This window comes from Schistocerca cancellata, chromosome 6 (genome assembly GCF_023864275.1).
Source record: "Schistocerca cancellata isolate TAMUIC-IGC-003103 chromosome 6, iqSchCanc2.1, whole genome shotgun sequence".
Lineage (NCBI taxonomy): Eukaryota > Metazoa > Arthropoda > Insecta > Orthoptera > Acrididae > Schistocerca > Schistocerca cancellata.
The window spans coordinates 405,969,750-405,983,681 of NC_064631.1; the positions used below are offsets into that span (position 1 = coordinate 405,969,750).

At 44.5% G+C, this 13,932-nt stretch overlaps 1 protein-coding gene across 1 annotated transcript in view; it reads right to left on the reverse strand.

Annotated features, from left to right (window-relative positions):
* LOC126088353 (band 4.1-like protein 4) overlaps positions 1-13,932 on the reverse strand; it is a 561,066-nt gene that overhangs the window by 511,449 nt on the left and 35,685 nt on the right. The window contains exon 3 of the mRNA XM_049906490.1: positions 3,417-3,459. Coding sequence (XP_049762447.1) covers positions 3,417-3,459 — 43 coding nt within the window. The remainder of the gene's footprint in view (positions 1-3,416; positions 3,460-13,932) is intronic.

The window sequence follows — 13,932 nt, forward strand, 5'->3', positions numbered from 1 at the left end:
ACCACAGCTATTATTTCACGTGTAACCATCACCATCAACTATGACTCACACAACGAGACTGGCAAAGATACAGAGGTATTCCTACCAATAGCACCAACAGTATTGTCTGTCCAACAAACTAAAAATGCATGCGTGGCCCCCGGACACATATTTCCTCCTACGAGTTAACAAGTCGGGCAGTTTCCTTTACGGTGTGGCACGTTCAATTAAGATAGCTCGTTTCTGACATTGTATCACGTCACGTCCTACGTCAACAAATCTTTCCCCGCTGATTCCACACAACTGGCTGCCACAGAAGCCACAGCACCGTCGTATCTTCCGTCAGCGTCAGAGGGCCGCATGATTGCCGGCTACCAGTTCTACACACACCATCTACAGCACTCCAAACTAACTACATTTTTTTTTGTTTTTTGTGGTGGGGCTGCTTATATTTTGTCCGATGCTCTTATTTAGCGTGTGTGGACGATAACTTTAGAGGAATGGAAAAGAGAGCAGTTAACTGTCCCTATCGCTAACGAGGGACGACTCGGTAATAAATGTTTTGTTAATTTGCGTAGCTGTGCGGTGCCGATGACCACAATTAGGGAGTCTGGAGGAGCGGTCGTGGGCTGGAGGATTTAGGAAGCACTTAGCCAAATGGATGGCGGCGGGCGGAGGCGCCTCGACCCGAGAGCAGCAATTACGTGCCCTTCGTACAGCGAGGGGCACCTCGGAACTGCAGCGTCCAGGGGCGTAGCCAGCGCCGCGCCACGTGTCCGCTTGTGGACGGTACTCTGCGCTGCGGTCGGTCTCGTAACAGAAGCACCCCAGACGGCCATCGACAAATATCTTGAAGTCGACAGATATAGTCTAACAATGTTCGTTTAAGCGAATCACTGCGAAATGATAAAGGGTACTTTCCATTGTACGACTTACTTAGGTTTCTTGTCGTTCCATGCAAGTATGGAGCGCGAGAAGAAAAACTGCTTAAATCCCTCTGGCGGCATGTAACAGCACATTCAGTAAGTAACAAGGAAACATATATAATGAAAGCGACATCACATGCAGGGAATTTAAACCTTTTTAAAAGCTGATTGGCGTGGCCGGCACTTGGATGGGGGACCATCTGGGCGACCATGCGCTGTTGCCACTTTTCGGGATGCACTCAGCCTCGTGATGCCACTTGAGGAGCTACTCGACCGAATAGTAGCGGCTCCGGTCAAAGACCATCATCACGACCGGGAGAGCGGTGTGCTGACCACAAGCCCCTCCTATCCGCATTCTCAGCTGAGGATGACACGGCGGTCGGATGGTCCCGATGGGCCACTTGTGGCCTGAAGACAGAGTCCTGCTTTAAATGCCAATTGCTCACATTGTGACGAGTGTAACTCATTTGTTCGATTACTGTTCAATCCTTCTACTATCAAGATCTTTTTGTCTCAGCAGATCCCAACTAATTTACACCGGATATACTGCCAGAACTAACATAGAAAGATAGGTTACGGTTGTTCAGCGGAATAACAATGATTCTATTTTCATGACTATTACGTTCAAGAAACAAAAAGAAATTTGGGCTGGCGTCATATTGAACCCAGTGGTGCACAGTGCACAAAAAATTACAACTTGTAATTTGTCATAGAAATGTAACTGAACATAAAAATGCTTGGATAAATTGATTCAGAGAGAGGAAGTCAGCTACTTTGAAAAAAAATTGTAGCTTTGACAACAAGTATGATATGATATTCCACTGTCCTCATCGTCTCATACTGACCCCGAAGGTACTAGGAAGGGACAACAACAGATGATGCAAGAAACCCTAACAGTGGCTGCAAAAGTAAGTGGGAAATAATATTTCTGTTGGTCCATGTGATGTGCTTATAGTGTAATAGTGATCCCTGTGTTACCGGGTGACTTAAATGGCTCTGAGCACTATGGGACTTAACATCTATGGTCATCAATCCCCTAGCACTTAGAACTACTTAAATGTAACTAACCTAAGGACAGCACACATCACCCAGTCATCACGAGGCAGGGAAAATCCCTGACCCCGCCGGGAATCGAACCGAGTGACTTAAACACAAAGTCCAAGTGATTAGCTGCAAAGGCGTGTCCGCTCGATGACTTCTTTGGTACAAGTTCCAATAGGTTCACTTCACCGACCAAAAGAAGTCTACTAGCGTCAAACATTGAACTTAATTACAACATGAAATCTCTGAGAAGTTACATAAGGAGCATAGCATTGTACGCAAGCGAATTATGGATTGCGGTTAAGTCGGAAAAGGAGAGAAGCAAAGAGTTTGACACGTGCTGCTACGGAAGCAGGAAATGAGAAAGTTCCCCGCAGAATTTGGGGGAATTAAATATGTTTAAAACACTAGCGAGAAATAAAAGAGACAGAATGTTAAGACATATTGACACCAGGGCTAATTCCATGGTACAAGAGGGGGCTATAGAGCGTAAAAAAGTATAGGGAAGATAGAGATTGGAACGCATCCAACAAATGGCTGAGGACTTCGGGTGTAGGCGAAGAGGTTAGTGCACGAGAGGAAGATACTGAAGCGATATAAGTAAAACGGAGGAGGTTATGGGGGAAGTGTATAAAACAAAATAAAAATGTTGAAAAAAAAAATAGTTTCATGTTATGTACAAGATAAAACCAGTCACAATTAACGAAGGTAAGGAGATATTGGACCATCAGGACTCATTCACGTGTTTACGAAGTAAGATCACAATGGATGGACGGGACAAAAGAGAAGTGAGAAGTGGAATTATTCAAAAACTGCTTTCAGAAAGAAGAAGACCCTCATAAAGCACGAGCCTTGAAATCAGAAAAATATTTCTCATAACCTGTCTTTGGAGTGACATGGAAGATCTATGAAGAAATGAAGAGGAAATCGAAGACACGTTAAAAGTGGAGATCTGCCACCAACGTAATTGCTGGCTATCAATCCTCGGATTAATCACTACGGAGTAAGAAGATTATGAATTACTTCTGTGACCCAAATTTTCTTGAGCATAGGGACTTATTATTCTAATACTTGTATAAAGCTATGGCAGTATTGAGGATGTGATTTTTTAAATTCTTTCTCCAATTAACACGTAAACTACCAGCTCCGCTTTCTGAATATGTGAGTAACACTTCTGTGAAAGTGAAATTAATCATTATCAAGCATATCCATTGTTTTCTTTTTTGTTCTTCCGAGCGATGCTGTGATCATCAACTGGGAAGCGTCAGACGTCTGGGAATTGTACAGTATATATGTTGATTAGTTCTAAAATAAGTTAGAGAGCTGGGGTAGAGCTGCAAAGACACCTACAACACCAAGTTTATTGGTAGAGCTGTTTGAATAGTCACATAATCTATACATTTTTCTTTACGCACTACGTTTAAACTTACAGATATAACTGTTCCTTTCATATCCATACCGCCGTCTTACCTTTGAGCTGCTTGGCAATCTTCTTGGCAGGGTCCAACCAGTGCTGAAAAAATAGAGGTTCACTGTAAGAAACAGGGACAGGAGTATTTATAATAGTAGCTCCAGGCTACGAGCATTTAAATAACACACTGTTTCAGCTTAGTTTTGTGGCGGCTTCATTGAATCTGTGCAACACAATAAACACTATCCTTTTACGACTGTTGATCAGCTGAAAATAATTAATGGGAGTGGGAAGTTTCAGTATGAACAATAGCTTCGTTCCAGCGGTAGCTCTGTGAGTATTTATTAGCGGTACTACTGGTGTGACTGTGGTGCCGTAGTATTGGTTGAGTGCACTTTTTTCTGTGTCTTGGTCTGAATGACTATTCAGTTAACATAGCACTCGACGTTACAGTAACCATAGGCACAGTGCTCTTCGTATCAGTATGATATTTGCACTGATAAAAATAATTAACGTTTTTCCTCCACAACTATGCAAATGTTTTGCTCTAGTGGAAGAGTTTCCTAAGGACTATCAGTTTCATCCGTATACATATTGCTATCGGAGTTCGGTCACCTTCACACAAACTGGCCTGCTTATGACATTGCGATGTTTTGCACAACAGAAACTCGTTTAACAAGAAAATGTAGCCGCATCGAGAAATGTTCAGAGAAAGCAAGATCGTTTGCGGCGTTATAATGGAATGATTTGATCTTCAACGATGTACCTGGCACGATGTCAACGCTGGCCGTGGTGGTCGAGCGGTTCTAGGCTCTTCAGTCCGTAACCGCGCGACTGCTACGGTCGCAGGTTCGAATCCTGCCTCGGGCATGGATGTGTGTGATGTCCTTAGGTTAGGTAGGTTTAACTAGTTCCAAGTTCTAGGGGACTGATGACCTCAGATGTTAAGTCCCATAGTGCTCAGAGTCATTTGAACTATTTTGAACGGCATCAACTTCGCAATATTTCAAAAGATTTGAACACCGTAAAAATATGGAATATACCTATACACAAACAATGGATTACGTTTGGATTCTTTCACCATGTTGCAACGTTACTGCCACGTTTCAAAGTTTGAAGCACGTTTAGCAATAACACGTTCTGTATTTCTTCGGTAATCGAAGGGACCTTGCATGTAGCCACGTTGAGACCGGAAGTAAAAAAACTTTGTGTGCCGTAATGTTAACTTCTTATCAGTGCCATCTGTGTGGTTAGTTTCCTAGAACAAGGTTACTGAGAGCTGTCGATGGTGCAAAAGTGGGCCATTTTTAGAGTAATGCTCCCGGTTGTAGCAGCTGCTCTGTAAACAGAGGAAATTGTCAAATGATTTAGTGAGGTATTGAGGGATCTTAATGTCGTAGCCATTCTATTGCATCAAAACAGCATAAACATAGTGTGTCTATCAACAATCGCTTGTGTATATATATATATATATATATATATATATATATATATATATATATATATATATCTCTGTGTGTGTGTGTGTGTGTTGTGTGTGAATGAGTGAGTGAGACAGAGAGGGAGGGGAGAGAGAGAGAGAGAGAGAGAGAGAGAGAGAGAGAGAGAGAGAGAGAGAGAGAGGGAGGGAGGGAGGGAGGGAGGGAGGGAGGGAGGGGGGGGATGGAGACAGTAACAAAGTGAAAAATCAGTGATTCGCTCGATGTGTATCGCATATGCAAATGAGGAAGAAAGGTTTCAGTAAGACAAATAAATTTGAAAGCGTATGAACTGTGAATGAGAAAATGCCATACGCATGAAAACCCCTTTGTTTTTCGAGGCTCGCTGTGGTCGCCGAAATGAAATTCTTGATGAATGCAACTGTACAGCATTTTCATAACACATAAACGGTATTGCATATTCATGTCAAATATCGTTGTGAATTACTATTTCATTACACCTTTTATTTGTAAATGACCTTTTGCAGCAGGAACGAAATAACCATTTCGATAATTTTGTGAATTCATTTCTGCGTTAACAGAAATCTAATTATTTTGTTACCTCTGCCAGCCTAGCGTTAGCCGACCGTGAAATCAGAATCTGCCGAACAGGATGAAACAGCGCAGTGGGCTCACTTCATACGTTTGTTTTTAAAGAGAATAAACCCGGCGACACTGTTTAAGTACTGTCGAATCCTACAAAATATATTTAGGCAATATCCGGGCATGCAGAAGACTCCTGTCACCTGATGAACACAGAAAACTGAAATTTGTTTGCACTGCCGAAGACACGAAGACAAAAACTGCAGACAGAACAACAAATCTGTGAAAGTATAAGCAACTTGAAGAATAATTACTGGTGAAGAAGTGGAAAATACGACGTTAGATGATGGATGAAAGAACAGCAATCGTAGCGAAATCCATTGTTTTATTACAGCAGATCTAGATTTCAACTTTTACGTGGTCATCTTCAGTGGCTATCAACAGGTGAAATTGGTCCAAAGGGTCACGTAATAAACAATATTGGTTTCTGTAGAGCATACAGGAGTCTAACATCACGAGTTAAGCAAAAAAAAAAAAAGAAAGTCTAACGACAGTGGGTTGGAAAGAATAGTAAGGATCTATGACGCCAGAGAAATTTAGTCTCGTTAACCCTATACAGCAAATGAAAACACACTATGAAACTCATCTCCAACATTTCAGTCCAGTCGTTTGTGTAGAAAACTGATACTTGCTTCAAATACGCAGGAGCTGAGGTCGCACTTAGAGTCCAAAAGCAATGGTGCCTGATAGTAAAATTGCGTGACAGTAGAGTATCTTGGGTTGGCGGTAAGTCTGTATAAAATTGTTGTTTTCACTTTCTGGAGATCATACGATGGGTAGCAGTGAAGTTTCAATCCTCTCCTGCAAAAAATAAAGTAAGGTAATACACTCCTGGAAATGGAAAAAAGAACACATTGACACCGGTGTGTCAGACCCACCATACTTGCTCCGGACACTGCGAGACGGCTGTACAAGCAATGATCACACGCACGGCACAGCGGACACACCAGGAACCGCGGTGTTGGCCGTCGAATGGCGCTAGCCGCGCAGCATTTGTGCACCGCCGCCGTCAGTGTCAGCCAGTTTGCCGTGGCATACGGAGCTCCATCGCAGTCTTTAACACTGGTAGCATGCCGCGACAGCGTGGACGTGAACCGTATGTGCAGTTGACGGACATTGAGCGAGGGCGTATAGTGGGCATGCGGGAGGCCGGGTGGACGTACCGCCGAATTGCTCAACACGTGGGGCGTGAGGTCTCCACAGTACATCGATGTTGTCGCCAGTGGTCGGCGGAAGGTGCACGTGCCCGTCGACCTGGGACCGGACCGCAGCGACGCACGGATGCACGCCAAGACCGTAGGATCCTACGCAGTGCCGTAGGGGACCGCACCGCCACTTCCCAGCAAATTAGGGACACTGTTGCTCCTGGGGTATCGGCGAGGACCATTCGCAACCGTCTCCATGAAGCTGGGCTACGGTCCCGCACACCGTTAGGCCGTCTTCCGCTCACGCCCCAACATCGTGCAGCCCGCCTCCAGTGGTGTCGCGACAGGCGTGAATGGAGGGACGAATGGAGACGTGTCGTCTTCAGCGATGAGAGTCGCTTCTGCCTTGGTGCCAATGATGGTCGTATGCGTGTTTGACGCCGTGCAGGTGAGCGCCACAATCAGGACTGCATACGACCGAGGCACACAGGGCCAACACCCGGCATCATGGTGTGGGGAGCGATCTCCTACACTGGCCGTACACCACTGGTGATCGTCGAGGGGACACTGAATAGTGCACGGTACATCCAAACCGTCATCGAACCCATCGTTCTACCATTCCTAGACCGGCAAGGGAACTTGCTGTTCCAACAGGACAATGCACGTCCGCATGTATCCCGTGCCACCCAACGTGCTCTAGAAGGTGTAAGTCAACTACCCTGGCCAGCAAGATCTCCGGATCTGTCCCCCATTGAGCATGTTTGGGACTGGATGAAGCGTCGTCTCACGCGGTCTGCACGTCCAGCACGAACGCTGGTCCAACTGAGGCGCCAGGTGGAAATGGCATGGCAAGCCGTTCCACAGGACTACATCCAGCATCTCTACGATCGTCTCCATGGGAGAATAGCAGCCTGCATTGCTGCGAAAGGTGGATATACACTGTACTAGTGCCGACATTGTGCATGCTCTGTTGCCTGTGTCTATGTGCCTGTGGTTCTATCAGTGTGATCATGTGATGTATCTGACCCCAGGAATGTGTCAATAAAGTTTCCCCTTCCTGGGACAATGAATTCACGGTGTTCTTATTTCAATTTCCAGGAGTGTATAATTTTTATTTGTGTTTCTTGAAGTTTTCCAGACGGAACGAATATTCCATCATTTTTGTGCGTGCTTTCGGGATATTTTTAATTGATGTTCCGATATTTCGGCTGACATCCTTTCAGCCATTCCCAAAGTGAGTCGCTTGCTCATTTTTAAATCACTTTACGCATTGTGGACTAAACGTGAGAGCGTCAGAGATAACACTTTTGATAAAAAGAGCGTCAGTCATAGATTAAACTTGATGCGGTAAGAGCAAAACAAAGCGAGGCAGAATCAGCTAATCCACAGCGCTCGCAAAGCGTGCTGTTGATAATTATGAATGACATGAAGAAAGAATATTTTATTTGAGAGAGCAGACGTAAAATGAGGGATTCCCATGATTTGTCGAGTTGGAAACCCTAGCCTCGGTTGAGGAGGCTGTGTGTATTTCCATAGCTTCCTTGATCACTGAATTCCACAAGGATGAGGCAGTGACCAGTATATTAACTTTTCCGTAATACATAGAAATACAATGTTAAGACACCTTTAATTCATTAGGCTGCTAAAGGTGCGTGTACGCTGGTGTTCACTGTAACGTTCTTTTACAGTGCGTATTGTTTGTCCTGTGTACCTGTTCATTAAAGCAGAACATCCATCACAGAGACCCGAAGAGCTGCCTTCTTGGCTGGCGGAAGTAAGATCGTATCCATTGTACGCTTCTTCATTATTCTTGCAATTTTTAGAAGATATTTCCCACGTATGGTAAAAAGAAAGTAGACCCCACATCATTTTCTTCTTGGTCTTCTTTTGTTTGGTCTGACGTACGCTCCTCAGAACCATCTTAATTTGTTGTTTTGTATCTCAATTCCTATTTTTTCCAAGCGTATCACTTCACTCTGTAGGCTATCATGAGATGAGTCCTGTGTACTAGGCTACACTCATAGTTTGTGAAGGATGGTGGAAGCTTGCTAGCGTATAGCATTGAAATCCCCTCGCACAGTGTGCCGCTAGAAAAGCTAACACAAAATGATGCATCCCATCGTGCGTGAATTCGCTCTCTGCATTTGAAGGGGAACAGCGCTCCAACTATCCCTTCTATGTTGGCGGATATGTGCGGCAACGGTGCACCACCATATGACATTGGTTGGGCGCTGCATACGCTTCCACTGTCGTCAGACAAGTCTGAATGCCGAGGAATGAAAAGACAGGCCGTCTGTGAAGAAGCGGGGAAAACTAGACAGATAGAGACCCTGGTGTTCTAAGACCGGCGTATCACACTTGAGCTGACGATGGAAAAGGGCAAAATCAATCACTGATCGGCTTTAAACATCACACACGACTCTTTGAAAGGTCACCGCTCGCTTTGTTCCACGACTGATCGGATCATTCAAACAGTGCGCCGAACCGCGACAGCAGAGGAAATGTTGCACCCGTGTCAAGCCGATACAGATAAAATGTGTGTGCAGCACGGACGTGTACTGGTTGTGTCAGTTGACCCCGAAACATAGGAGGAAAGCACGAAGACAAAACATGTGGAATTATCCACACATATGATGCTTGTATGGAGCAAACCGTCACAGGAGTCTACTTCTGAAATCTCCTGACGAGTTTACGGCAGGATGTCAACACGAAGCGTTGCGGAAAGCTGTCCTTGGAGCTATTTTCGTTCGACGACAACGCTCCAGCTCATTCTGCACACGGCAGTCACATGCGCTGCTTCTATGGTCTGTGATATTTTCTCTCCCCTCCCTTATTCTCTCGACATGACACACCCATTGACTTCTTCCTGTTTCCTCCACTGAACAAGCCAATGCGTGGCATTCATTTCCAGAGTTATGACAAGATGATTTTTGAGTTGGAAACCTTTCTAGATAAAGAAAGAGGCGTTGAAGGGTGGATGCGTAGATTATGTAGAGAAGGTCTAACACCATCACTAACTTTCATTTTGGCAGTTTGGTTGTTTCAGAGACGTTAATGAAAACTTTACGACTGTCGTTAGGGAAGTTCGATGTTTGATTCTGTTTGTGAATGTCTTCGCCACATTATGAACTTGAGAAGCATGCGCAAAGCAAGCAAGTGTGATGCGAATTAAGATACAAGAAATAAAATGACGAAAGATGAATTCTGACATCAGCTACAATCGTCCATTGAAATAAATCCACTGGCGACAAGTGAAAATGTATGTCAGACCAGGACTCTATTCCGGTTTCCCTCTTATCGCGTGTGGTCGCCCCACCAACTTCGGCTACCCAAGCACACTTCCCGTCTTAAAGCACTGACACCTCACTGTAAATATATGCGCCTTGACGGCAAATAATGACACCTTCAGCGCAAGTGTACTCTTCGTTCGACCTCCTGCAGGAATCATGTGAGGCTGCGAGCAATGAGGATAATGGACAGCGGACACTGTGTAAGGAGTGTGCGACATTTGGATATTTGGGTTGTTCGGGAAGCGTTCTCGAACAGCCAAAGTGTTCAAGGCGGCCGCTCGTGTTAAGCTGGAAATCCTGGTTTTGGATCTGTCCAAAAGAACAGAAACCACACTTATAAAAATAAAATAAAATTCCAGAGAAGTTTACTGGTAGTAGACAGGGGCACTTCAATTTTCTCCTGTTGTGTGTGCAAGTTCATCCGGATTTCATAGCCCGAACGCAACACGAGCAAAACGTCGCTGTGTAAAGAAAAACAGGGGTCTTACCTTGTCTAATGGCTGTCCCAGTGCCGTACAGGCTTCTCAGCTCGGAGAACAGTTTAACTAAACTTTAGGCCGTAAGCCAGCAAGAAGATGAGACTGTGCAATCTGCATTAAACTGGAGTTGAAACGTTATCTCGGAGTTGGTTCATTGCGTATATGCGAGTTCTTTTCTCGGTGAGCATATTTCGTGGCAATAATTGTGTTCATTACTGGAGCGCGCGCCGGCCACTTTGCCGTAACGGCTCAATCTACGCTCCTGCGATCGGCCGCGCCATTTCCCCCGGAAATGACGCAGCGAGGAAGGGGTAGGAGGGAGCGGGGGCTGGCCACGCGGGGGTTCCCCTGGTGCCCTCACCCCGGCCGTCCGCAAACACAGCAGGACAGGACAGCAGAAAATCCGCGTCTTAACTCTTGCGCCGAGGTTCTACCGCCGACACTAGTGTTGGATACGAAAACAGCACGACTGTTGAGGGAATCTAGCTGACGGTAAGTCATGTTCAACTCTGTCAATGTTGAAAACCAACGCACACCTGAAGAGCATAGACTAAAACGGAAGTATGTTCGCTTTCTTGTGAAATTCGTATCATGTTCCCTTCCTTTAGCACAGCATACTACAGTTCACGAATGCCCTAAGGAAAAAAGAGGTGACACACAGGGAAAACAGGAGACACGTCCCTTGCCTACTTTGGGAAATGAGGGGCACATTCATAAACGTCGCCCTGCATCGTACTAACAGTGGAATATACAGAGGGGCCCGAAAAAATGTGTAGAGGAGACCGGGGTACGTTTACGGAAGGGAAGGGGTACGTTTAAACAGAGCAATTTTCTCGGGAACCATTCTTGCTGGAGCACTATCGATAATGGAATATTAGTACCGGGGGCTTTCAACAAACTTCAAAGCACTAGCTGAGTGAGCGTCTTAGCGCGAAGAACATGTTTGAATTTTTGCACTACGTGAGTAAATTTTGTTACTCAAACATCTAGCTCCTTGGGAGCATATGATTTGGAATTGACAATAGATAAATATATGTTCGTTTACAGGAGATTGTTCTACTTTACTTTCTATGATTTCAAAGCCTGAAAGTTACTATTCTTCTTTCGAAACTAATTCAAACATGGCTATGGCGCAAGTTTACGCAGTCCTTTTGGGACACGTTTACGCACTATTTTGCATTGCCATCTTAACTGATACCCCAGTCAAGGAATTCTAACGGCAATAGCAGTTACAAAAGCAATCTAAAAAAAGACACAGGAGAATAGAAAATCGAAGTTACTAAAAAAGAATATCTGAAACTTACGAATCTCACGCAGAAAAAAATATTTCTATGAGAGCAAGGCCTGATAAGGGCAAGCTATTACTACAAGCAAGAACAAAGAAAAACAAGGATAGGTCTCCTTCTAATACATAAGCTTTCTGCCCAAAGGTAGGTTTTCACGTGGCAACTCTCTCCAGTCTCTTCTGTCTTCTGCCATGCTCTTCAGGTCCACCTAATTTCCGTTCCCTTTTATGTCGTCTATCATTTGGTATCTCATCCTTCCTCTCAATCTCCTCTCACAAACTAGTCCTTCCAAAACTAACATCTCAGCGAGTGACCCATCCTTTTCTTCATTCTTCCCGTTATAATCCGTAGCAGTCTAATGAAGAGGATGAAAACTGCCTTTGTATTTACTACTTGAAACGATACAACCAATCACAAAGAAGTCAAGAATGGGTCCCGTGCCTTTGATGTAAAAGGTGGGCTCGCGACGACTGTGCCACAGGAAACACATTTTTGTGTCGATTAATTGCAATTCGGACAATGAATATGATGAACATGCCTTTAATTAACAATCAAACTTATATGTATGTCATGCTATACTAACAGGTGGAAGTTGGGCAGAAATTTTTTTTACTGACGGTAAAATTTCTGTATATTTTAAGTTGTTAACTGGTGTAAGCAGGTCTGTAATATTGTTTACTGCCAATAACACGTATTTTGATAATTTTAGTAATGTTTTTTGTTTCCTAATTATTCTGTTCTATGATACTTAGAGCTCGTGCACGCACGCGACTTGAGACTATATAAAATTCTTTTGCACTCTTGAATGTAATGTTGACTTAAAAATTTTAAATTTAAAAAATTTTAAAAAATTGAAAATGATCTCGCTTAAATGTACCTCAGTCTCTGTTACACTGTTGAACTGTCCATAACTTCTTAATTAATTGATGGAAACGTCTCGTTTCTAACAGTTTATTGTTCTGGCAGCAGTCCGCCTCTATAGCGGAAAGGTCAGCGCGGCTGACTGCGTTGCAGAGGATCCGGATTCGACACCCGGTACTGACAGGATTTCTCCTTTCGTGAGAGGACTGGAACACGGTACACTTAGCCTCGTGATGCCAACTTAGTAGCTACTAGACCGAACAGTAGCGGTTCTGGATCACGAAAACTGACAACGGTCGGGAGAGCGGTGTGCTAACCACACGCCCCTGAATACCGCATCCAGCAACGCATCTGGCAGATGACACGGCGGTGGGCTGGTAGCGCGGGACCCCCACGGCATGTGGACGGAATTTAGATTTTACGTTCTGGCAGGTACCACAAAGGCTTTTAGCTTTGGATTGGTACGTGATAGTCGCCACATAAACGTTGTTTTGGTACATGACAGTCGTCAAATGAGCGTTGTTTTGTTTATTTTCAATTACGTGAGTAAACACGGGAGGTGTAAGGCTAACATTCTATGAACGGCAGTCAGTTTTGAAATGGTACATTAAGTACGAAAACGTTAATGGAGTTCAACGCCAAAGGGGAAACGAGATTCAAGGCTATGTTGCAGATGTACACAAACAACGATCTGGACTACCTAGAACAGTAAAAGCCCAACGGACCCTCGTGCTCCGTTACAATTCGCTCGCTCACTTCAGAAGTCTCAGAGTGTGCCTGTGAAATCAGGAAGAGTCGCCATAGTCTTCAGCACATTTTGAAAGCTGCGAAATCCAGGTGCTGCAAACCAACATCGATGTATGCCATCAACGACGGCGACACAGATCATAGAATGGAGGATCCCGAGTGGCTTTAGGCATGGTGCACAACAATGAAGTGTTTTGTAGAGATAATTATGTGGTTGAGGCACAATTCAATTTAAACTCAATTGCAAAGTAAACCGCCACAATTGCGTCTCCTGAGCCACCGTAAATCTGCACGTCAGTGTGGACGAAGTCGCGAAATTACCGGGAGTAAATGTTGTGTGGATTATCTTATCTACGTTTGAATGGGCCCTTCTTCTTTGATGGCACAGTTACTCCTGAAGTGGACCTAGAGAATTCTTAGACATGAATTCTACCTGCCATCCCTGAGTTGTATCGGAACGAAAGATTTTACTTTCAGAAAGATGCTGCACCCCACCACCATAATAGTGTCAGGGAGAACTCTACGAAAATCTACCCGTATGATGGATAGGCCGTACAGGGGCTGCCTAGTATCCGCTAAGTTCTCCAGACGTAACGCCTCTGGACTTTTACCCATGAGGAACCCAAAGGGCGTCGTTTATCGACAAAACCCACGCACATTGGATGAACTTCCAGAACGAACTGAAC